This window comes from Arvicola amphibius, chromosome X (genome assembly GCF_903992535.2).
Source record: "Arvicola amphibius chromosome X, mArvAmp1.2, whole genome shotgun sequence".
NCBI lineage: Eukaryota > Metazoa > Chordata > Mammalia > Rodentia > Cricetidae > Arvicola > Arvicola amphibius.
This window is the reverse complement of record NC_052065.1, coordinates 78994911-79019776: the sequence shown is the minus strand read 5'-3', so window position 1 is coordinate 79019776 and position 24866 is coordinate 78994911. Positions and strand designations below refer to the sequence as shown.

Sequence of the window (24866 nt, the reverse complement as noted above, 5' to 3'; positions counted from 1 at the left end):
AGCTTCCAAAAAATCCAGGACAAGCAGTAAGGACAAATCCTTGTGACACTGCCAGTGGCCCCTCAGTCTGCCCCAGGCATGAAACTTGAGGGAATGGGATTGTCGAGAAGGAAGAAGGACAGAGATTTTACATTTTTGAACAGTGTATGCAATTTTAATTTGAAACTATTAGTAGTAAAAATAAAAATAAACAAACAAAATAGACAAATGAGATCGCAATAATGTGAAAATTTTCTGCTCAGTAAAAGAAACAATCAACAAAGTGAAGATTCAAACTGTAGAATGGGAAATTGTGTTTGCAAACTATTGATCCCCTAAGTGGTAAATATTCCAAATACATAAGACATTCAGTGAATCAAACTCATAACTAGGTTGAAAATGGATAAAGGAACTAAATATACATTTTCAGAGTAAGACATACAAAGATAAAAGATACATGAAATCAATGCTATATATTATTAATCATCAAGGAATAAACAAATAAAATCATAATGAAGTGTCATTTCATTCCAGTTGAAATGGTTATCATGAAAAAGAAAGACTACTAATCATTGTTAAGGATGGAGAGCAAAGGGTAACCTTTAACACTGTTAAAGTGAGTAAATTAATAAGCCATTACATAAATGAGTATGTTCAAGAAATGAAATCAGTATGTTAGGAAAACAGCTGGTGTCTGTATTCACTATACCATTATTTGAAATAGGCAATGTAGAATATTAATATAAGTGACCATAAACACGAGGAAAGAAAATTTGTAATGCATATAAAGTTAAGTCTATTTAGCATTCAAAAAACAATAGAAAACTTTTAATTTGTGACAACAAAGATGAGCATGTAGGGCATTAATATTTAGTGAAGTTAACAGAAACATACACGGAAACCCAGCCCAGAAACGTGAACAGATAATCTAGCAGTTTATGATCTATCTAGTATTAAAGGCGTATGTAAAAATATATGCATACATATGTATCATCTTATCTGCTACACATACAATTGTGCTTTAAAATTCTTCTAAATTATCATTATATCAATGATATATTGATATATCAAAACCTCTGTCTATACACCACATTCAGTTCATTTGTATACTTTATAAAGGAATAAGAATGAAGTACAATATTATTATGAAAATAATTTTGTGAAATAACAATATAATTTTACTATTAGTTTTCATTCATAAACTATATTATCTTAAATTTATTTATATTTCAATTGTAGTAAACAAAGGCCTTTGGATTAAGAAAGAAAAAGGCATTATTTACACTCGTGAAAACTGCAAAATACTATTTCTATAGTTATGCTGTATATATGCATACACTGGCAACTCCATAAAACCAACTTATCTTTTATGTTTATTTGTTCTCTAGGTTTATGATATTGCTGTCTGTTTCTGTCTGTTAAACATTTGGAGAATAAATGAAAAGTCAATTAGGAAATTTGTGCAGTTTACTTCTCTCCATTGTAATGCAATTCTGTTATCCCACACTGGCTCTTATTCTCTCCTGAATGTATCTAATAAATGTATGCCTATCAATAGGGGGATTAAAACCAGTAGAAACCGTTACACAATGGTTCATCATAGAAGCACATATATTCAGGCAAATACTGTTAGACAATTTTGCACATTCATATAAATGGAGAAAGGAAAGTGTCCTAAATTTGAACCTGTTATGTATATCTTTATGAAAAATATTAAAATGATTTCAATCCATGTATTTTTGTCACATGCCAAAACATCAGCTTTAGCATCAAGCTTAAAAGCATTAAATTTCTAGAAAAAAATGATAAAGAATAGTATCTGTGACTTTGGATGACACATGGTATTTGGAAGAAATATTCCTTGGACTTCATTTTAATAATAAAAAGAGCTTCTCCTTTCTGAAAACTATTAAAGGCAATGTTGAGAGAAGATAAAATCAGTTCACACTGGATTTGCTAACCTTTTAGTTGATGAAGGACTCATGAAGACATTACAGAAGATCACTCAAAGAATAATAGCAATGTAAGTAACTCTCATTTTTAAATAGGGAAAATATGAGTACACACTTCACATAACATATGTGATTGGCAAATCAGTATATGAAAAGATGCTCAACATTACTAGCCATTAGCGAAATGCAAGAACCACAAGACTATGCTACCACATACCTATCAAGATGGTTATATTTAAAAACCCTGAACACAGCAAATATTTTTACTGTTGGTAGTGTTGAAAATAACCTATTTGAGAAACAGATTTCTTATAAAGGCAAAAATACACCTACCATTTGATCCAGCCATTTCACTCCTAGGAATGTTTTCTAAAAGAAACAAAAACATATATCCGTGTCCTTATAGATACTTGTTCACAAAGGGATCATAGCAACTTTATTCACAAACTTGAACTTACACAGATGAATAAGAATAAATCAGTGTACTTACACAAAATATATCACTACTCAGTAAAAAATAGGAAAAGCACTCTTGATAAATACAAAGTGGATAAATTTTGAAATATTTGTGCTACAGAATACATACAGGCAAAAAGTGGTGAATTTTCACTGATAATGTTGATTTACAATAGCAAAAAATGAAAATTAATGTATAGGACCCTAAGATAGATTAATTGTTATAAAACAACAGAAGGAGGAATCAGATATGTACATGTGTAAGAAAAATTTTGGTATGACGAAAAAAATCTATTATCTGAGTGTCAGAGATGATGTCAAATGTGTATAGAATTGTTAAAGTTCGTTGTGTACATTGTATTTTAATAGTTTTTTAAAATAGTGAATGGGATACTAGTTTAGTCAGGTAACACTGTCAGGATGATTTTTCATCCCCAAATGACACAACAATAAGAAAAAAATGAACTGGTATCTGTAACAAGGCTCATTGGGTAAAAATGCTTGCTATGCTAACCTGAACACATGGTAGAATGAGAGAACCAACTCCTCAAATTTGTCTTCTAACTTCCACATGCACTTCCAGGTAGTACAGACACACACACACACACACACACACACACACACACACACACAAATTCACACATGTGTACACGTTCACACACATACAATTTACACAATTTCAATTTAAAAGCTTAAAAGTAATAAGCTGTTTATGTATCATTTTATAGATATTTGTAATTGAACAAACTCTGACACACTTGCCATTGTGTGTGTGTGTGTGTGTGTGTGTGAGAGAGAGAGAGAGAGAGAGAGAGAGAGAGAGAGAGAGAGAGAGATAACAGTACAAAGATCTATGCATATATTCTTATCAGGAAAGTTATAAACAGGTCTCAAAGAGTTATGTAGAAACTGTGTAACTAACAATTTCTGTGATAAACATTATCTACTCTAAAGAATGATAATTTAGTATTAGATAAACAATAACAAGATAAAAGAACAGGCAGAGCACTCATTGTGTAAGAAGTTTATACATTATCTTCTGATGAAAATTAGGCACATAATGTTTTGAAACTATAGCATGTAGATATACTTATAGTAGAAAATATATGGTGTACTTAAACTGCTTACATGAATTACATGAAGAAATGTTTGTGCATGTATTTAAATTATATCAAATAAATAATACACCAAAATGTCATATAATACCCAAGGAAGAAAATACATGAAAGAATACTATGATTGGAAACTGTCATCTAATTTCAAAATTCACAGATTATAGAAAAAAATCATAAAATCATAAAATTCATAAATATTATTTCATATGGATTTTTATGTTTCTTTCCCATCAAAGAATTTACAAAATATGTATATGAATAGGAATTCACAATTTAAAATTATAAAACTTTTCTAATTATATAACTTTATACTTAACCCTATAAATGCCTATATGGCATTTATAGCAATGATATTTTCTTTTTTTTTTCAGGTGGAAGAACAGCAACCTTTATTTTGCCTAGCAACCTTGCAATGATATTTTCTAAAATATTCATGGTTTCATTAATTCAATGCCCAAGTCACTTTATCTTTTGGGTTCAACACGGATTAATTCTTTTTTCATTCAGTTGGGAGGAAGCAGATAACAAATTATTGCTAAATGGAAAATAAAACTATGAAAAGATATTCAGTCTTACTACTAATCTAAGAAATGATGTTTATAGTATTGAGAAATCATTACAAAATATTACTTAAATGAGAATAGTAGTAATCTCTGGAAATATCTCGAATTACATTTGATTTATTATTTGTATTTAATATACCAACTTATTTCAATCAATACATGTAATTTCAAAAAATAGAAATTGACCTAAAAGTCTCATATTATTGAAACAAATCTGGGATACACAGAAAGTTTGAGACCATCATGGGATTCATAATGTGACTATCTCTAAAAACAACAACAAAAATTTGCCCTCTTGCATTATTTTCTGAAAATTGTGTTCAATAAAAAAAGACCAGAATGTAGAAATTGATCCGATTGAGTCAGCTTACATGGTACATAAACAAGATTTCATAGGTACAAATGAAAAGATTATGAAATAAGTGTTTCAAAAAGTAATAGGTAGCTACCAATATAAAAATTTAAATATCTATGTTTATAGGTCAATGATAAAGTGCCCTAACATGTGTGATTCTCGTATTCCAGACCCACTTCAGGAAAAATAAACAAATCTAGATCTTAACTCACAATTGACTCAGAAATATTAATCTCTGATGGTACAGAAGTTAACATGTAAATGACACTATTAAATTACTATAAAATATAAGTGTCTTTATTTTAGAAATGTCTATTTCTGTAACTACAGCTAAATGGAAGTACAATATTTATCATGCAGGCCATTGCATTGAATTATTATTTACATAGTGTGTGTTATCAATAAAATTACAAAACAAAAAGTAAAAGGTAAGCATTCATTACTAATCTACCTGTCACAGGAAAGACACAGGCATAATTGGTTGAATACTGGAATGGATGAACTCTTATACCTTTTACATTTTAATAATCTTAATGGACATTTGCAACTGGTACAAAATTATTAAATAACCATAAGACTTAGTTTATATTCCAATATCTAGGAATATATACTATGTTAATGTTCTGAAGTACATACTAATTCATACTACAGATACTCAGGATATATACATATATCATACCCACAAAAGGACTCTGGTTAAATAGTTCAAGACAACTATAATGAAATATAGATCTATTTAAAAATAGAGAATTGATTATTTCCTATGAAAATATAGCCATAAATCATCAAATTACTAACCATCATATGATGTCACACAGATAAAAGAGTATACATAAAAAAAACTGGTGTATACAAGCATAAGGAAACTTCTGGAAGGAAATGCATCAACATATTAAAATGGCTATAATTTGGTTGTTATAATTAAAGTTTCACTATCATCAGAATGTTCTATACTGAATATTAATCTTTAAAATGCACATATAATTTGACAGCTACATATAAATACAAGTTTATTTTCAAACTAATTTCTTAACTTAAAAATAAGTGACTAAATGAAAAACACAAACTCTTTAATGAAAAGTACGGCAACAAAGCTTGTCACATTTTAATACATTTCATCATTTGAAATTAATAATGGAGTATATTTTTTTATTTTAACATAACACTTATAGACTATGATAATGGAGTATATTTTATATCTTAACATAACACTTATAGACTATGATCAAGTTTGGAGAGCACATTTTGTTAAGTAGGTTATTTTCTTATACGTATGCCAAGCCAGCTCTGTGAAATTTTATTTAAGTAAAGATGTGCAATTCTGATCATTCATAACAAAGAGTGCTAATATGTCCTTACCTTTCAACGGAAAGTGAAAACTGGTCTTTTGGGTTGTAGCAGAACTGAATCCTGTAAATAAAAATAGCAAATATCGTTTTTTAACTTCATTTAGCAAAAGTTTGTTTACATATTGCTGGACTTGTAAATTATCCTTTTAATATGGATACAATTCCAAATTAGAAGGAAATTGGTGACAGATGACTTCTTAAATGCTTACAGATGATGCACTTGCGTTATAACAACCCCTCCTCCCATCCTGCTGTTCGTGGAATTGAAACCTGCTGCACAAAAGTCTGAAACAAATCCTCTGCTTTAAAAAAAAAAAAAATACCACCTTACATTTTAATCCCCCTTTGTTTTATCTAAAATTTTGCTGCAAGCATTGAAAGAAAAGGACTACGTGGCAATTTAGCAGTAAGATTAGAGTACATTATATGCCAGCTTTAAAACATAAATACGACTTTAACAAAATGGTGTGACTGACTCACGGCAACATCGGTTCGCAAACCTTGTAGATGGATATAAACCAGATAAACCAGGCTTGCCAAACATCACAGACAGCTCTTATTAAATCTGCTACGTGGAATGCAATATGCCTGCTGTCTGGCCCCTCCCCCCTCTGCCAATAAACGACTCCCCCTTTTCCAGTGTGAATACACATGCTCATAGAATATTTAGAGAAAATCATTTTTGTTTGCGTGTCCCTCCCCCCGCCCCCAATCATCCAGTCACACTATGCAATGACGCCACTTAGAGGGTTTTTTTTTTTTTTTTCATTAACAGCGGTGTGGAGGCCTTGTTCAACCAAACAGGAATTCTGGGCTGCTGAGCTAAAGGGATTCTTTTTTTTCCGTTGCTAGGAACTATAGCGGGAATTTTTACCTCATGTCTACGCTTTTTTTATTTTTTTTTTCTCCCTTTGAATTAAAAACCACATAAGGAGAGAATTTTGTTAGGAAAGAGAGACCCGGTCGGAGGTGGGGGTGGGGGGAGGGGGGATTGTGCCTTAGCCACCAAGGAGCATCTGGGAAGGTAGGAGGAGCTAGGAGAAAGAGCGGCGGCCTTAGGCCATTCGTTGGCCGTAACGCTAGTCAATCAAACCTGTCTAGCAAATGAGGAGCGACTACAGGCATCCGGGGAATGAAGTTAACGGGAGTGGTGTCAGCAAAGGGAGGGGCTCTCCATCCTAACCCAGAAGCCCGTTCTGAATTCGGTACTGCGCCATTCGACTGCAGCACGTCTCGGCCCCGGTTTTTTGCGGCTGAACAGTCCTTGTCGCCAAGGTTCGGGGCCGGCTTCCGCTGCCGCGGCTTCCTGCGCGCCGCCTCCGTGTCCCCGCCCCGGCCGCGCCATCGCCGCAGTCACTGCAGTCCTTGTCGCTGCGGTAAGCCTGTCGCTTGTCTCAGCCGCCGCCGCCGCCGCCGCCGCCGCCGCCGCCTGATAGACCGGGCCTTCGCAGCCGCCTTCAGAGCGTCCGTGAGTCATTTCTGCCCATCTCTGGGTGTGCGATCTCTGTTGTCACCACTTTAAAGAGGTGTGCGGGACTAGCAGCATGGCAGAAGCGGATCCTAAAATGATCACAGAACCTGCCGCCCATGGGGTTGCTGAAGAGGTGATGGCTAGCTCAGCTAGTGATTCTGGGGAAGAATCTGACAGCAATAGCTCTAGCAGTACCTCTAGTTGCAGCAGCAGCAGCAGCAGCAGCAGCAGCAGCAGCAGCAGCAGCAGCAGCAGTAGCAGCAGCGGCAGCAGTAGCAGTAGTAGCAGCAGCAGTGGCAGTCAAGTATACCGAAAGAAGAGGGTACCTGAGCCTTCCAGAAGGGCCCAGCGGCATCCCTCCGGGAAACCTTTTATGGATAAGCTGCCTCAGGCAGTGAGAAATCGGGTGCAGGCACTCCGAAATATTCAGGATGAGTGTGACAAGGTAGACACCTTGTTTTTAAGGGCAATTCATGATCTTGAAAGAAAATATGCTGAACTCAATAAGCCTCTTTATGATAAGCGTTTTCAGATCATAAACGCAGAATATGAGCCTACAGAAGAAGAATGTGAGTGGAATTCAGAAGAAGAGTTCAGTGGCGATGAGGAAATGCAGGATGACACGCCTAATGAAATGCCACCCTTAGAGGGTGAGGAAGAAGAAGAAAGCCATAAAGAAAAAACTGAAGTAAAGGAAGAAGAAAAGGATGTTCCAAAAGAAGTTCCTGAGGCAAAAGTTGAAGAAAACAAAGCTCCTAAAGAAATTCCTGAGGTGAAAACTGAAGAAAAAGAAATTCCAAAAGAAGTACCTGAAGAAAAAGTCCAAGAAAAGGAAGCCACTGAAGAAATTCTTGAGGTAAAGGCTGAAGAAAAGGAAGCCTCTGAAGAAATTCCTGAGATAAAGTTTGAAGAAAAGGAAGCCTCTGAAGAAATTCCTGAGGTAAAGTTTGAAGAAAAGGCAGACTCTACAGATTATATAGAGATAACTCCTGAAGAAAAAGAAGACCCCAAAGAAGTTCCCCAGGCAAATGCAGAAAATAAGGATCAGCTTACAGAAGAATCTAAAGCAAGGGCTCCAGTAAGAGAGGCTCAAAAAAGAGTTCCTGAGACAAGGCCTGAAGAAGGAGGTAATGTTAAAAGGGCTCGAAAGAGAAAACCTAAGAGAGAAGATCCTAAAGGCATTCCTGACTACTGGCTGACTGTTTTAAAGAATGTTGATAAGCTTGGGCCTATGATTCAGAAATATGATGAGCCCATTTTGAAGTTCTTATCTGATGTTAGCCTGAAGTTCTCAAATCCTGGCCAGCCTATAAGTTATACTTTTGAATTTCACTTCTTGCCTAACCCATACTTCAGAAATGAGTTCCTGGTGAAGACATACATTATAAGGTCGAAACCAGATCACTATGACCCTTTCTTTGCTTGGGGATGGGAAATTGAAGAGTGTAAAGGCTGCAAAATAGATTGGAGACGAGGAAAAGATGTTACAGTGACAACTACCCGGAGTCGCCCACCTGCCGCTGGAGAAACTGAAGTCCTGCCAAGAGTGGTTCCTAAAGCATCCTTCTTCAATTTCTTTAGTCCTCCTGAGATTCCTTTGATTGGGAAGCTGGAACCAAGAGAAGATGCTATACTTGATGAGGACTTTGAAATTGGTCAAATTTTGCATGATAATGTTATCTTGAAATCAATCTATTATTTCACAGGAGAAATCAATGATCCCTATTACCATGATGTCAGGGATTATGGAAACAGGAAGTACTACAAGTGAAAAAAGGCAACCTGAAAGGTTTTTCGAGAACATTAAAATGTCAAGCAAGCAGAAGTGAAACAGATTTACCTAACCTTGTAAAAGACAAAATTTGCCCTATAATCTGAACACTATTGCTCCTTATAGTCTGGTGTTTTCCTTTATCCTGGTAATGTCCTAAAATAGTGTATTATGCATATGTTATTCTACCTTGCCTGTTGTAATATTCTTCAAAATAGGTAAACTACTGTTGATTTTCCAAAGCATGTTTTGTTTGGTGCTACAGTGTTGGTTTTGTGAAGTTGTTTTGTCATGTTCCTATTAGATTACCTGTGCAAATCATCACACTTGTTAGACAAAATTTTGCCTGAAAAAGCAAAACTTTAAATGTCAATGAGTATGTGTTTTCTCTTTCTTTTTTCAGCACAGAAGATTAAGGACTTAAATCTGCTTGCATTAGTTGTGCCTTCATTACTTTGCCATAGAAATGTAGTAATAATACTAACTAAAATATTCTATTGTGAAATGCAATTGCTTGAAAAATATATTTAAAAATATCTGTCAGTACCAAATTAGTTTCTTTATGTGACATATTGTTCTATAAGAAAAAGTATTATTTACGATTAAGGTGTTGAATATAGTATTTTAAAAAGTTGCATCATTGTATACTGTGTAATTGAAAACTAATGAAACCATATTTTTTATTGTAATGTGTTCTGCTTTGCCTTTCGTTACATTATTTGATAATTTTTCATGTTCTTTTATTGCACCCTAAAATAAATGTCAAATAAATGCCATGCTATGAAACCTTGCCATTTTCTCTTAATTATAAAATTTGTTTATCATAAAAAGTATAGAATACTGAGCTTTTTACTGTTTAATAAATATATGACTATTAACATTGTGATATATTTCCTAGATCATAATTCTTCAACTGGAAGATATCAATGGAGATATTGGAGAGGAATGGGACAAGAGAAGGAGGAGATCATGGGAGGAAGAAGAGAAAAGTGGAAGTAGATAAGGGAGAGAAAAAGGGTGAGAAAGAAGTAATTGGGAGGAAGAAGGGAAAGAGATATATGTAGGGAAGGGGAAGGGAATGAAGTAGGGGAGGGAACAGTTGGGAGGAGAGGAGGGAGAGTATCTCACCCAGAAAGATATGAGCTAATGGTTTCAGATACCCAGTACCTGCTCTGTCGTTGATCTGGAGGAGGTCACCGCTATCATGACTTTTGTTTTTTTTTCATAGGTGAAATCATTTTTCATCTGTACATCACAGCTGGTCTCAAGGTAATCACATCCTGGAATTTGGGGTTGAGTCTAGCAAGAGGACTAGGTTACTTAAGTTCAGATTTACCAAAGTGCTCTGCACTGCGTATAAAGAGTAAAGAGATGTAATAAGCACTGGATGTAATAAATTACCTGGTTTCACCTTTCTTTTCTCCATACAGATGTTTTCCTTCAAGATGATAGGAAATGTCTGATGGAAAGAAGACAGGATTATAGAATTTCTGGAACTTTGATCATAAAATTTGGTAATAATCATCCTAGACCCCACCATGTTTTTATGCGTTTACTTTTTCATTATGAAAAATACAGAGAAAAAAGTGCTAAACTTTAGTAAGAGTTTTAAGAAGGATGTTACATTCCAGGTAAAAGTTTGTAAGGTTTTGTTATAAGGGTTGCCTAGCAGCTATAAAATGTATCTACATTGGCAATCAGTGTACCCCTAGAAGGCATATTATATAGCTCAGTATCTTTCTTTTATTCTTGCTTAATAACAATTTTCTATCCCATATATGTAAAAAGAAAAATATGTGTAACCCATTACATGTATATATTACTAATCAAATGTACTTGGGTCTTTAAGTTATGATATAAATATCAAGAAACTTTTTTTTTTATTTTCACAGTTCTGTTAGGCAGCCAAGAATGCCCCTTTTAATCGAGATTTTTGCACTTCTCAAGAGTCCTTAGAACATGGGTGACCTATGCTCAAATGAGCACCCAATAGGTATTTATAATCAGCACTTAGGACAGTTATGGGTCTCTACATTAACTGTAATGCAATGCAGAAAGAAGCTATTCTGACCAAAGTTGAAAGCAGCATAAGTCTATGGGAATAGAAAATGTTTATAATGCAGTTTGTCAGCTTGCCAAGTTAGCATGTGCATAAAGACAGCACTAATAGGACTTGGGGTTATTAAAATCAAAAATCCGAAAAGCAGTCTTGAAGATGGGAGGAAGATGGGGAGAAGAGATTGGGGAGAATTGGAGAGTGGTACTGATAGATGGCTATGGTTAAAACATGTATCAATATATAGAACTTTCAAATAATATAAAAATGATTTTTAAAAAAGAATTTATAGGACACATTTACTTATATGGTAGAACCAAAATGAAGACTAATAAACAAATATAATATGCCTTGTTCTGTGGCTTCATAGGTTGCCAATGTGACTATATTGTATAACTGCTAGGTAACAACTATGGCTGAACCTTTAAACGTTTACCTGAAATTAACATCCTTCTTAGAAAACTTATTAAAGTATAGCACTTTTTCTCTGTGTTTCTCACATTGAAAAAGTAAACACACAGAAACATATTAAATTATAATATGACTGGCTTGTAAATTGTGTTTTGTTCTCCCAGTTATCGACTCAAACACAAAGGTGAATTACACTGAATAGGTATAAGAAGTTATAAAGAGTTTCCTACTACTTGTATAACTTGTAAGTATAGAGATTGTGGAAGGGATGAAATTACAAAAAATCAAAAGGTGTGTAACAGTAACATTAAGATTCCTGAAACACAAGCTGTCTCCAGGATACTTTGTCTCCTTGGGAAGATTATGAACAGCAGGAAATCCTATTAGCCTGCAACATCCATTAGCTTGCATTTATCTTTTGCAACTCATAAGCCAATGGATGTTATAAAAATAAGTCTCCCAAGAATAAAGCCACTGTGAGAAACAGTGAGCAAAGTCTTCCATGCCTTTCTTATGTTCTTTGTTCTTTTTTGCTGTGATTCAAAGCTCAAGCCAAGTGCTCAATTAGATGCTGCCAAACTGAACAAGAGTGGCCTCTGCCACTTCATCCTTTAACTCTTTCTCAACAGTTAATGCTATCTGCTTTATGATGGCAGAGCATCTGATCCACCCTGGTCAATCTAAACATTTCCTATTTTCTTTAATAGGACAGGATGAGATGACGAGAGACTGGCAACAACAGCAGCAGCAGCAAAGTTTGCTAAAGAAGTCATAGAAGAGCACTTAGAAGTTGTAGGCAGAAGGGTCAGGAATTCAACTTTATACTTGGCCACAGAGCAAGTTATGGAAACTAGCCTGGGGAAATTGCAAACCTGTCTCAAAAATAAATGGGGACTGGAGATGAGGTTACAAACATTTCTAGCTGTTTCAGAGGATGTGGGTTCTGTTCCCATCAACCATATGCCTCTTCACAACCTTTTTTTAGTTCCAAGGGGTTCTATGCTTTCTTCTGGCCTTTGGAACCAAGAATGCATGATGTACACATACATAAATGCAGTCAAACACTATACACATGAATTTATTTTAAATATTTATAATAATTAAAATAATAAATAATGATTGAAGAATTGAGCTAAGTGAAAAAAAATATTATCACAGTCCATAGTAGTACCCAACAGGACTCACACTGGCCATACAGGTGTATTTTCACTTAAGATGCTGTGGGGTATGCACTGGGAAAAATAAAATTGGGGATGAATTTACTCAAGAATTATAGGAGCTAGGAAATACATATATGTATTTATATAAATATACATACACACACATATATATGTGTGTATATATATATATATGTATATACACACACACTCATTTGAGCTGTTTAAAACCACCATAAATAATGGTGCAATATTAATTATAATTATTAACTATTACACAATTATAAATAATATGAGTACTGTGTGGGATTTGCTGTTATGACAGATTAAAAAACTGAATATCCTGAAATTGATGGAGATTTAGATTTTGAGGGGATTAGTAAACTTGAGAAACCAGTGGCAAAAATTAAAAAGATATTATTAGTGTGGAAATTGTTCAACTGTACATATATTTTGCACCTGAATGTAAACAGAGACTGCTCGTTCATTTTCAGGCTGCCCAGACCGAAATTATCACACAAACTATATTGATTACAACTGTGTTTTGCTAACAGTTTAGGTATATTCCTAGATAGTCACGAAGGATATAGACACCGGAAAATTAACCAGTAGGCCACATCCTTGTGCTGATACATAGATCAATAGAAATGGGTTAGTTTAATATGTAAAAGTTAGTTAATCAGAAGCCTGAGCTAATAGATCAAGCTGTGTTTTAATTAATATAGTTTTTTTGTGATTATTTGGGTGTGGGTGGCCAGGAAACAAAAAAAGCAGTCTCTGTTTGCATCTGAACTTATATATTTCAAAACAAATATGTAGCAGATCTAAGCAAATGTTATAGTGATCTTTGATCTTCAAAATACTCAGAAATTGAGGATTACAAGAGTATCAGGAGACCCAAAGGAAATGAAGATTACCTTTCTAAAAACCAAGATAATCACATTTTAAATGGGATGTTTAACATAAAATTAGTTTTCATGTTTCTGCTCTTGAAATTTTACAGTGCTTTAAGCTGGAATTCATGAAAAAAGGAATGTTCCATTGTGACACTTTAACTTTTAAGAGAACTGTGTAAGAATCTTATTTTCCTTGGATTTCCTTTTACTGCCTAAGCTAATACATAGCTGCAATCTAAATTATACTCTATCATGCCCCTGAGCCAGACAGTTCATGTATTTCATTTGCTGAAAACAGCAAATACAGAAGTTGAAAACAACTTGTTAAAGTGTACTATAAATGTTGAAAGGATCTTTTCCGGATATCAGTTGCTAAGTAATGTATTTGTTATCTGAATCAATTATGACCAGTTGGAGCCAGTTAGAGTCCCTTGTCGAACTTAAAGATTTCTGTGAAGTATCTCATTCCTTACCTATATGTTGCTTTCTGCTTTTCAATGAAGATAGACTGATGTTTTCTGTTAGGGACAGACACCTCTCACTCAAAGATACACATAGTCACCTAACAGACTAATACAAGGACAAACAGGAACAAACAGATTAGAAAGACAGCCTTCATGGAGGCATAGATTCATAGTCATGCAGACAGACAGGATGAAAGACACAGAAATTGTGAAGTATAGAATCCAATCTGGAATCATTCTTGGCTAAATGAATCCAAGGGTAAGTGCTTTTATTTATTTCCTTAATGGGACATGGATTCATTCTTGGTGACTAGGAGATAATCATTATTAGTACATATAATCTCCCCACTTATGTATAAGTCACTTCAATAAGTAGTAAAATATGGAGTTAAGTATGTTACCTGGCATAATGGAATCTGACATTACCTGGCAAGAGTGAGAAGGAAGCATGAAGCACGCAAAAAACCTGCTTAGCAGTTTATGAGAGGCGATATGTACAAGCCTGGTGAAGTCGATGTACAGAGAGCTGAAGAGGGAGTGTCCAACTTTTAAAGGCTGCCTAGTGCATGTGCACAGGGGAAAGACTTAGCTACGCCATACGCAGGTAACAGAGCTCATGCATGCATGCAAGGGCTTACGTAGCTAAGTCATACATAGGTGATGCAACCATGCCACACATGGGTCACACAGGGCCTTTTAAGGTCCCCGTGGCAGCTAGGTATTTTTGCCTGAGGGCTTGTCCACACATGCATGGCATTGGAATCCAGAAATGCCAGCTGTGCTGTTTGGCTAAAATAACATTCCACCCTTTTGTTTATTATAAAAATTTGGGGAGTTTGGGGTCTTTAATAGGTGGGAATGGGGTGTCATCAGGTCTCTTATGACTGCTTCTTGCTGATCTTGTAGGCATTATCACATCTCTTGAGACTGCTTTTTGCTGATTTTGTGGGAATCAGAGAGTTGAGGTGCTTGACCTAGTCCTTGGGTGGCTGATTACTTTCATGTTTTTTCAGGCTGTATGGAACTAGCTGGCTAGCACCTTGGACTTCACAGTATTCTGGAAAAGCAGAAAGTTATTTCTGGAAAAATTTTAGATCCTGGTGATTGAGGGAATAGAGTCCCAAGTTGGAGGGTTTTTTTCGGGAGGTGCGGTGGAGAAGGGAATTTCTCAGGGGTTCCCAAGACCAGGAATAATAAGGGAAGAAATAAATAATAATTCTTGGCGAGTCTGCTCTGTGTAGATAGGTCCAATTGCCTCCCTGGAGCTTATGAAAAATGTTTGAAAAGAAATTTTAGACACATAAAAAGCTTATGATTGTGATAGTACAGTGTTAGAGTAGAAAATGGTGGGGAGGAGGAAAGAATAGAAGGGGGAATTACTAGAAAGGGGAATTACTACACCCCTCAGTGTTTTACCTGAAACAAATCTTTTTTTTTTTTTTTTTTTTTTTTTTTTGGTTTTTCGAGACAGGGTTTCTCTGCAGCTTTTTTAGAGCCTCTCCTGGAGCTAGCTCTTGTAGACCAGGCTGGCCTCGAACTCACAGAGATCCGCCTGCCTCTGCCTCCCGAGTGCTGGGATTAAAGGCGTGCGCCACCACCGCCCGGCTCCTGAAACAAATCTTAAGGCACTTGTTTTCTTTAGCATCATGGTATCACTTTAACATCCAGGAGACACTGTTGCAGTCAGTGATACACCTGTTATGTTAAAATCTGTTTTGTGAGATTTTAGAGTCTGGGGCTGTGAATGTCCTTAAATTCTTCATTGTTTCTTACCACCTGGGCTTTTGGCAGTCTTTGTACCTCTGGCTCTATGTTTAATGATAGTCCCTGCAAAATGAGGGCTGGCTGCATATATTTTTAACACACTGTAAACCATTTAGAGGTTTTTTTCATCTTTGAATCTATCTTTACTGTATCTCTCTTTTTCTGACTACATGAGTCTTTAAAGAGAAGATTAAAGTCATGGCTTTGATGGCTAGATCCAGCCCATTCCTTAGCTTTCCAGCCTCATGGCAGAGGTACTGCTGGAACCATATTTATTGCCACAACTCTGTGGCGGTTCAAGGTTCCTGCCAGCAAGCAAGCTGCAGCAGTGTGCTCACAAGCCACACTCAAATGTTTCATAGTCAGACCGCCTTCCTCAAAGAGTTAGAGTTTGCCCTGGCCCGATGGCCCAGAAAGCCAGCATTTTAAAATGGCACAGCTTTTTTCCTGCTATGTCTGATAACTGAAAAGCATGCGGTCAGCTTTTCATCAACACTGTTTAAGTTTTTTTCATGGCAATACCTTTTAAAAGAGCTGCAAGGTTTTGCAGCTAAAGCTGAGTGAGGAACCCTCTCTTAAATGAGAGTGTTTGCTTACCCCTAGCAAGCAGAGCAGACCCGAGAAATTGCTGCTACCAAGAAAACATGCTTTACTCTATTCTTTCCCAAGCTTTCTCAGGCTTTCTGTGGATGGAGGTATCCACATTGCATGCTATTCTATAACATGAGGGCTGGCTTGTTGGGGTTCTGTCCTGCCTGGTCCCCCAGCCATTTTAGTCCCAGAGAAAATTACACAGAGGTCTCCATAAGATTATCAACTGATTGGCTCATTAGCTCAGGCTTCTTATTAGCTCTTGTAGCTTATATTAACCCATTATTCTTATATGCTAGCCTCTTGGCTCAGTACCTTTTTTAGCTGGGAAAGTCACATCCTGCTTCTTCGTTGATCTGGGCAGAACTGGGGAGGAATGGGCTTCCTCCTTCCCAGAATTCTCCTGTTCTCATCACCCCACCTCTACTTCCTGTCTGGTCGACCCGCCTATACTTCCTGTCTGTCCAATCAGCATTTATTTAAAACATGATTGACAGAATACAGGCAATTCTCCCGCACCAGGTCCTTGTAATAACAACTGAGTAGTTAACTGGAAATTTAAGTATGACATTGGAGATATAGAGAAGTTGATAAAGCAGATAGGAGAAAGAGGAAGAAGGAGAGTATATGGAGTTTTGGGCACAGGAGAGTTAAGTATGATGATGAGACTTTTACTCTTCTGGAACTGGAGAAAAAGTGTCTGATTGTGGTATCCTCTGAAACTTAAGGGACCAGGGCCCTGCTGAGTTACCATATACAAAGGGCTTTCTTGAGCTTTAAATGTAAAAGATTTAAGATGAGACTGGTAGATCCAATGAGAGAATCCTTCGAGCTTGGCAGCTGTGTGAGTTACAAGAATTACTTTAAAGGGGACCTACCATTTAGGGGAAAGGGGTGAGAGTTGTTGGTCTAGGGTTGAAGAATAGTACCTGATCTATTTTATTCAGTGGTAGACATGGATTTGCTGATGGTTGAGGTAATGAGTAGTTGGTAAAATCCCATAATCATGAGCAAAGATGCGATAACAGTGGAGTAAGCAAGTGATCTGCTAGGGGAGAGGTTTTAGATGAAAGGCCGGGGATTAAGGATGGTTGCCCATATATGAGTTAAGGGCAAAATGGAAAAGGAGCTATTGGGAAGAACTCTAAGCCTAAGAAGGGCCAGAGGCAAAATATTTACCCAGTCAAGCTGAAGCTCCTGTGACATCTTAGCAAGAACATTTTTAAAGGAACGGTTAGTTCATTCTACCTTCCCTGAAGACTGAGGATGGTATGGGATATGAAAATGCCAGGGAATGTTAAGAGCCTTAGATAAAGTTTGAGAGATCTAGGAAATAAACTCTGGGCCAGTATCTGACTGAAGAGATGTTGGGATTCCAAACTGGGGGATAATTTCTTAGAGAAGAACATCAGAAATTGTCTGGACCCTATTGTTAGTGGTGGGGAACACTTCAGTCCACCCAGGTATGGTTTCCACCAAAACCAGGAGATATTTAACTCATCTGACTATGGACATATAAGTAAAATCAAGCTGCCAGTCAATTCCTAGAAGGAAAAGGAAGCTATAATATTTGGTCTTGGGATCTGACTTTTGACAGATTTTACAAGAAGCAGTGATAGCTTTTAAGAACTCGTAAGTCCTCAGGAATGGATTGGAGGTGAGCCTTGACAAAATGAAACAGAGCTTTGCTATTAGGATGAATGAGCTCATATAGGTAGGACTGAATTTGCTAAGTGTCAGGAGGTGTGTGTGAAAATGTAGGCTGTACTGTATGAACCCCCTGAGGAGACTGAGGTAGGTTTGGGCTCTGGAATGCTGCTGTTCTAGCTGCTTGGTCAGGCTGGTTATTTCCTTTGGAAATAATGGAACTGTCAGTTTGATGAGACAGACAGTGAATAATTCCTTTAGCTTTGGGAGATGGGAGGCTTTTAACATGTCCATAATGTAATCTGAGTTAGTATGGATCCTCCTTTCATCATAAGGATCCTATGCTCCTTCTAGATAGCTGTGTGGAACAGGGTGATAAAAAAGGCATATTTGGAGTCTTTGTTAACATTTACAGATTATCCCTTTGCTAACTGGAAGGCATGGGTAAAAGCTATAAATTCAGCCTGCTGATTAATGGTATGGGCAGAGAGTGCCTGTTCTTCCACCACCACAGTATTTGACACTATGACATAGTCTTCTCTGTGCATCCCCTCACATAAAAAGGAGCTGCCATCTGTGTACCAGGCATAAGTGTCCTGCGACAGTTTGCTCTCCTGTATATGTGAGAGGTAGGGCAGTAGATCCTTTAACGTTTCTGTGCAGGAATAAGATGGGGAATAATTAATGTTAGGTTGAGGTAGGAAGTTTGAGATATTAAGGAGTGGGCAGGATTGGAAAGTGAGTATGACATCTTCTACTAGTGCCACCTGGAAGGAAAGAACTCGGGAAGGGGGTAAGGATCGTAAGCCTTTGTAAGTTAAGAGATGGGACAGTTTGTGGTGGGAGAAAACAATGATAGGTGACCCAAGGTTTACTTTTTTTTCCTCATGAATAAGAAGATCAGCAGCTACTAAAGCATGTATGCAGGTGCCCTGCCGTGAGTGGTGAGTTCCAGCTTTTTTATAGATATGCCACAGGTACAAAGGAAGGTCCCAGCTGATGTCCTAAGATATCAAGGGCACATCCCTCCTTCTCTGTTACATAGAGGGAGAAAGGACAAGTTAAATCTGGGAGATAAAGAAATGGAGCCTGTATAAGCACCTGCTGGAGTCTCTGGAAGGGTTTAATAATAGCATGGGGAAGGGGCTCATGCAGAGAGTCGAGAGCTGCCTCATATAAGGGGCAGGTGACGTGAGAAGAAGAGGGGATCCAGGAACACAGGAAGCCAGCTATTCCTAGGAATGATAAAACCTCTTTTGTAGAAGAAACTGCAAGGGACTGAAATAGCTTTTTTCTGTCTAGGGTTTTGGGTTGGGGTAATAGCTAATTCCAAGTAAATGACCTGAGAGGTAGACAGTTGAATATTAGGTGAGACTCTATAGCCCTTTTTGGACAGGAAATTTAAAAGAGTGGAAGTATAAGTTTTGCTAATCTCCAAAGATAATATGTCATCTACATACTGTATGAGTTTAGACTTAGGGGGAGACGGTGAGAGTAGTTCAGAAGCTAAAGCCTGATCAAATAGGTGTGGGCTGCCCCAGAATCTTTAGGGAAGGACAGTCCAGGTGAACTGTGTGGAGAGGTAACTTTTAGTGTCAGTCCAGGTGAAGGCAAAGATGTTTTGAGATTGAGAGCTGAGAGGCATAGAGAAAAAAAAAAACATACTTGAGATCTAGAACTAAGAAGTTGGAGGTTCCTGTGGGGATAGTGTAAAGAAGTGTAAGGGTTAGACACTACAGGATGAAGAAGGACCATTCAGAGTTAATGGGCTGGAAGTCCTGAACCAGGTGATAGGTTCTGTTAGGTTTTTTAACAGCAAGTATAGGGGTGTTAAAGGGTTTTAAGTGACTTTTTACTTAGAAGGTCAGAGATAATAGGCTTAAGTCCCCTAAGGCTCTGGAGAGAGAGAGGGGGTACTGAGCTTGGGTAATGTACTTAGTAGGATCTTGTATTTGGACAATGATGGGGGGATGGTGTTTAGCAACAGAGGGGTTTTGGATGTCCCAGACTTGGAAGTCCATCTGAGAGGCCGATAGAGGAAAAGACACATTGGAGCTGGGAAGTTTGGAGGCTAGAAGGAGGAAGAGAGGAGCTGCTGGTGAATCTGGGGCAAGGTGAATGGAAGGAGCAAACGAGATGGAAGCTCCTCCTTTTGCTAAAAAATCTCTTCCTGTAAGAGGTACTGCACAGGTTAGCATGATTAAAAATAAATGAGTGAAACAAATACCCCTAAAAATAGTTCAGTGGTGGGGTCTGCTGAGGTAGATAAGACTGTCCCCCTACCCTGACAATAGGGAAACTAGAAGGAGAAGTATGCCCCCCAGAATTCTCTCAATACTGAATATGTGGCTACGGTGTCCAAGAGAAAGGAGATGGACTGTCCTGATACTATGAAGTTTATTCATTGCTCCCTGTTACAGATGATGGTTGTGGTTGGGTCAAAGGAGCCCAGGCAGCCTCACTTGTCCATGGCCAGACCTAGAAGGTCAACTTGGGAATTTTCTGGGTTTGATGTCTTCATGTGCATCAGGACAATCCACTGCCCAATGTACATGAAAACAATTGAATGTGCATGAGGACAATCAAATGCCCAATGTCTTTCCCTATGACATCTTGGACAAGGTCTCATGGGACCAAGATGAAGATTAGGGCATGCTCAGGCATAGTGGCCATTTTTTCCACATATGAAACACAGGCCTGGTGGTTCTTGAGCCCCAAGGGGCAAGGGAGCAGCAGGGACAGAATGGATTGGGTAGTCTGTCACCTCGGCCCATTGGAGGGTTGTGGCTAGCATGTGACAGTGATTATTACAGGCTTTGCAATTCCTTGCATGGTACACCTTAAAAGCAAACTTTAAGACTTCTGCCTGTGGAGTCAAGGAGCCTTTCTTGAAACATCTAAGAATAGCCTTAAAGTTGGGGTATCACTGAGGGAAAAAAATGAGTCATGAGTAACTGTCTGCCTTCCATAGTTTCTGGATCTATGTTAGTATATTGTAATAGAGCTTTAGTGAGGCATTCCACAAATGAAGAAGTAATTTCCTTCGTATCCTGAACCACCTCTGAGAGCTTATTATATATAGTTTACTGGCTTGAGGGTAGCCTTACAGGAGACCTGCCAGAAGGCAAGTCATAAACTGGTCCCTAGCTAATATTCTACCTGGGGTGTTATAATCCCAGTGTGGTCCTGCTCATGGACCTCCTCTGCTCCCAGGTGGCATGTTGCATGAGTTTGGTGAATTTCATCTGCATGTAGTCTGGCCTGCTCCCAAAATTGCCTGCACTCTTCATGAAATAGATTATTAGATAAGACCATATAAATATTATGAAAGGTGAGATTATAAGACTGAGTAATGTATCAAAATTGCTTTATGAAAGAGGTAAAATTATACATGTAGGACCCAAGTTTTTGTTTTATATGGGAGAGTTCTGAGAGGGAGAAGGGGGCGTGTGCCCTAACCAATCTATCTATGCTGGCTACTTCTTGCAACAGGAGAACTGCAGCCAGCTTGGCTTGGCTCACAACTGGAGAACTGTAGCTGGCTTGGCTTGGTCAGAGTTGGTTTCTGTAGCAGCATGTGAGCACCTGAGAGGAGGGATAAAGGTGGGTGCTAGAGCCAGGTGACTGTTGCAGTCTGTCACCAGAGAGGAGGAATGATCCAGCAGGGCTGATGGAATAGTTAATGGGAGGGAGGAAGAGAGCTAAAAAGGGCAACAGAGCCTGCATGGTGCTGGTGCAAACAAAGAGAGGTAGCGAGGAAGGCAGCAAGCCGGAGGGAGGGGAAGAAGTGGAAGTATCTGTTGAGGTTAGAAAGGTGTGGGTTTTTTAGTGGTGTTCAGAGTGGGAGCTGAAGCAACAGAAGTAGCTGCCCACTGAGGTCCGAAAGGTGGGGGTTTGTTAACTGGGTCCAGAGCAGAAGTGGAGTGTTCTGTTCTTACAGCTCAGATGCCAAAGACAGGAACATGTGAGCAGGTGAACAACTTGCAAGGACAGAGCACTTAGATTTAGAGCTTAAATAGTAAAAAGGCTTAGATATAAGGAAACACTGTCCATCTGCCTGTGCACTGACAGTAGTTAGAAAGCTCCTGTAGAATATCAGGATTAAAAGTATCATTAGGCAGCCACTCTAAATTGTTATCTAAATGGTGATGAGGCCATTTTTTCAAGCAAAGATGGACAAGTTTGGCAATCTGTAAGTCGGGCAATAAGGCCTGGGGTTTCAGAGTCTCTAAAAGGCACGCCAGGAAGCTAGGTTGACAGTCTTCGATGGCTTGTTAGCTATAGCTGAAAAAGGAAAATCACACAAGAACAGCGATACCACAAGACTTATAAGAGGATGTCTCCTCTCTATAGGTGACATCTATATGTGAAATGGCGACACCACAAAGCCTATAGGAAGATGTCTCTTTTCTACAGGCTGAGTGTTGAAGACTGATTGGCTCTAGTCTGAGAACTCAGAAGCCAGAGAGACTAGAGGCTGCTCAGAGCAGTCTATCACAGTGTGGACTTCTTACAAGTGGTCCAAAAGAAAATAAAAGAAAGGACAAAGAAAAAGAAAAATCTGAGGGACCCTGGGCACCAAAGTAAATGCACTTCCCAGTGTGTGTAGTGCTAGTGTGAGTGGACTACCCTGGATTGTCTGATCATGTTTTTGGCTATGGGAAGCAACCAGAGATGAATGTCAGCAAAGGGCTCAACTGTAGCCGGGAAGGCCACGTTTGGAAGCCTCCCCCCTGTTTCTAGGAACATGAGAAGATTTCTGGGAGCTTAGCAGTCAATTCCTCAGGTTCAGAGAAATGTTTAAGCTGACCAGAATTGGGAAACTCACCAAGTGAAGCCAGGGATGTGTGTTGATGTTGTGCTCAGGCAGATGGAAAACGTGGTTGTTGTGGAAAAATTACTTGGTTCTGGATCCTGACCCCAGGAGAGGGTCAGTAGGGCCTACTGAGTTTCACAGCACCAATGAAATTACCTGGCACAAGTGAAAAGGAAGCACAGAACATACAACAAACCCACTTATGATTTTATTTGCAGAGACATATATGGAACTGGTAAAGTCGCTGTGCAGAGAGAGCTGAATATGGCATATCCAGCTTTTAAAGACTGCCTAGTCCACAGCAGGATGACAGAGCTCACACATGTGTGCAAGGGCTTATGTAAGTAGCTGTGTCATACGTAGGTGATGCAACCATGCCACATCTGGGTCATGCAGAGCCTTTTCAGGTCCCTAGGGAGGGTAGGTATTTTTGCCTGAGGACTTGTCTGTACATGCATGGTCCTGTAACCCAGAAGTGCCAGCCATGCTGGCTGGCTAAAATCATAACAGAATCTATCTGTAATCTCAGTACTTCGGAGGAAAAGGAAGGGGAATCAGGAATTCTAGGTTATACTCAACTATGTAATGTTTCCTGCCAGGCTGAACTGCATGAGACACTGTCTCAAAAATGATGATTATAATCATAAAATAAAAGAAAATACTGAATAACATTAAAAAACAAAGAAATATAAATTATTTATATCATGTTTTTGGTTGTACTTGGATTTATACAGAAAACAATTTAATCATAATTACTTCCTACAGTAGTCTTAGGAAAAGTGTTAAATGTTTTTCTCTTTAATAATGTAGCCAAATGATTAGGCATATTTTCCTTACAATACCACTTATATTTGAAAGCATGTTCTTATTAAATATGTTTAGCCATAAAATTTGGTAAGTGTACAAACAGTATAAAAGCTATTCTCTACATTTTGAGCAGTTGTGGATCTCTGTAGTAGTCTGCATCTGTTGCAAAAGAAGCTTACTTGATGAGAGTTGAGAGCAATAGTTATGTGGGCATAAGGATAAGTATTTAGAATACATTTAGAAATTATATTAGTTTAAGGAAGTAGAAATAGGTTCTCTTCTAGAAAGATTCAGTTTCCTTGAAGGATGAGTTTATCCATTTATTTATTCAAACTCAGTGTTCATCCATGAACACATCTAAGTATTGGCATGGTTTATATGTTGTTTACAGTTGTTCTTAAGATTTGGAGATTTGTTTTTCTCCTTTATTGAAGAAGAGTTTTAATTTTAATATCGGATATTGCCACATTTATCTTTCCCATTGTTTAATTATTATAAATATCTTAGCACATCAAAATATTTTATTTGCTAATCTTTTGAGGACATATATAGTTTTTACTTATATCATAGAAAGTTTTCAATGACATTCATTGAATGTTGACTAGCAAATATAAGAAGCTAATTATTTCTGTCATTGTCTTAATTCATCCTTTTATGGTGTAGGACCTATTTCTAGTTATCGTCAGTTATTTTTGTGACAGTATACATTTTTCATGATATGAATTTCTAAGACCTATAATATAAGGTAAAATATTTCTTAATCAAGTTCTTTTATTATTTAATTGACATTTCATTGTAACATGAGGGCGTGCTTGGGGTTTTTGTCCTGCCTTGTACCCTACAGCCAGCAAGATCCCAAGGAAAATCATACAGATATCTATAAGTTATAAAGCTGATTGGCCTATTACCTCAGTCTTCTTATTAGCTCTTGTAGCTTATATTAACCCATTATTCTTATCTATGCTAGCCATGTGGCTCAGTACTTTTCACAGTGGGGCAGATCACATGTTGCTTCTTCGAAGTCTGGGCAGGAGTGGGAGGAATAGGCTTCCTCCTTTCCAGCATTCTCCTGTTCTCATCACCCCACCTCTGCTTCCTGTCTGGTTGACCTGCCTATACTTCCTACCTGGACAATCAGCGTTGTATTAAAATACATGATTGACAGAATACAGACAATTCTTCCACAGCATTTCAATCTACTTTTTCCCATGAACCACAACACCACTGGTTGTGCAAGACTAGATTC

The 24866-nt window shown here is 37.7% G+C and overlaps 2 protein-coding genes and 1 long non-coding RNA gene across 7 annotated transcripts in view; 2 read left to right on the top strand and 1 right to left on the bottom strand.

Annotated features, from left to right (window-relative positions):
• Fam133a (family with sequence similarity 133 member A) overlaps positions 1–6363 on the bottom strand; it is a 46222-nt gene extending 39859 nt beyond the window's left edge. Inside the window, exons 1-3 of one of the 4 annotated variants that reach the window (XM_038316527.1) lie at positions 6270–6363; positions 5780–5830; positions 2265–2300 (exon numbers count right to left, since the gene is read on the bottom strand). The gene's annotated coding sequence lies outside the window, so the exon portion shown is untranslated. Of the gene's footprint in view, positions 1–2264; positions 2301–5779; positions 5831–5978; positions 6060–6100; positions 6223–6249 lie in introns of those variants that run through there. The other 3 variants (XM_038316526.1, XM_038316528.1, XM_038316529.1) reach the window with 3 other exon arrangements.
• Positions 6364–6944: 581 nt separating this feature from the next.
• Positions 6945–24587, top strand: LOC119805361. 2 transcript variants are annotated; one of them, XR_005283901.1, is made up of 5 exons: positions 6945–7237; positions 9910–10028; positions 10240–10280; positions 10442–10525; positions 23032–24587. It is a non-coding gene; the product is annotated as an uncharacterized LOC119805361 (long non-coding RNA). The 2 variants fall into 2 exon arrangements; XR_005283900.1 differs by lacking the exon at positions 10442–10525.
• Nap1l3 (nucleosome assembly protein 1 like 3) lies at positions 7231–9797 on the top strand. Its single transcript, XM_038317321.1, has one exon. The coding sequence runs from the start codon at positions 7314–7316 to the stop codon at positions 9009–9011; it is 1698 nt and encodes a 565-aa protein (XP_038173249.1). The 5' UTR covers positions 7231–7313; the 3' UTR covers positions 9012–9797.
• Positions 24588–24866: the final 279 nt, after the last annotated feature.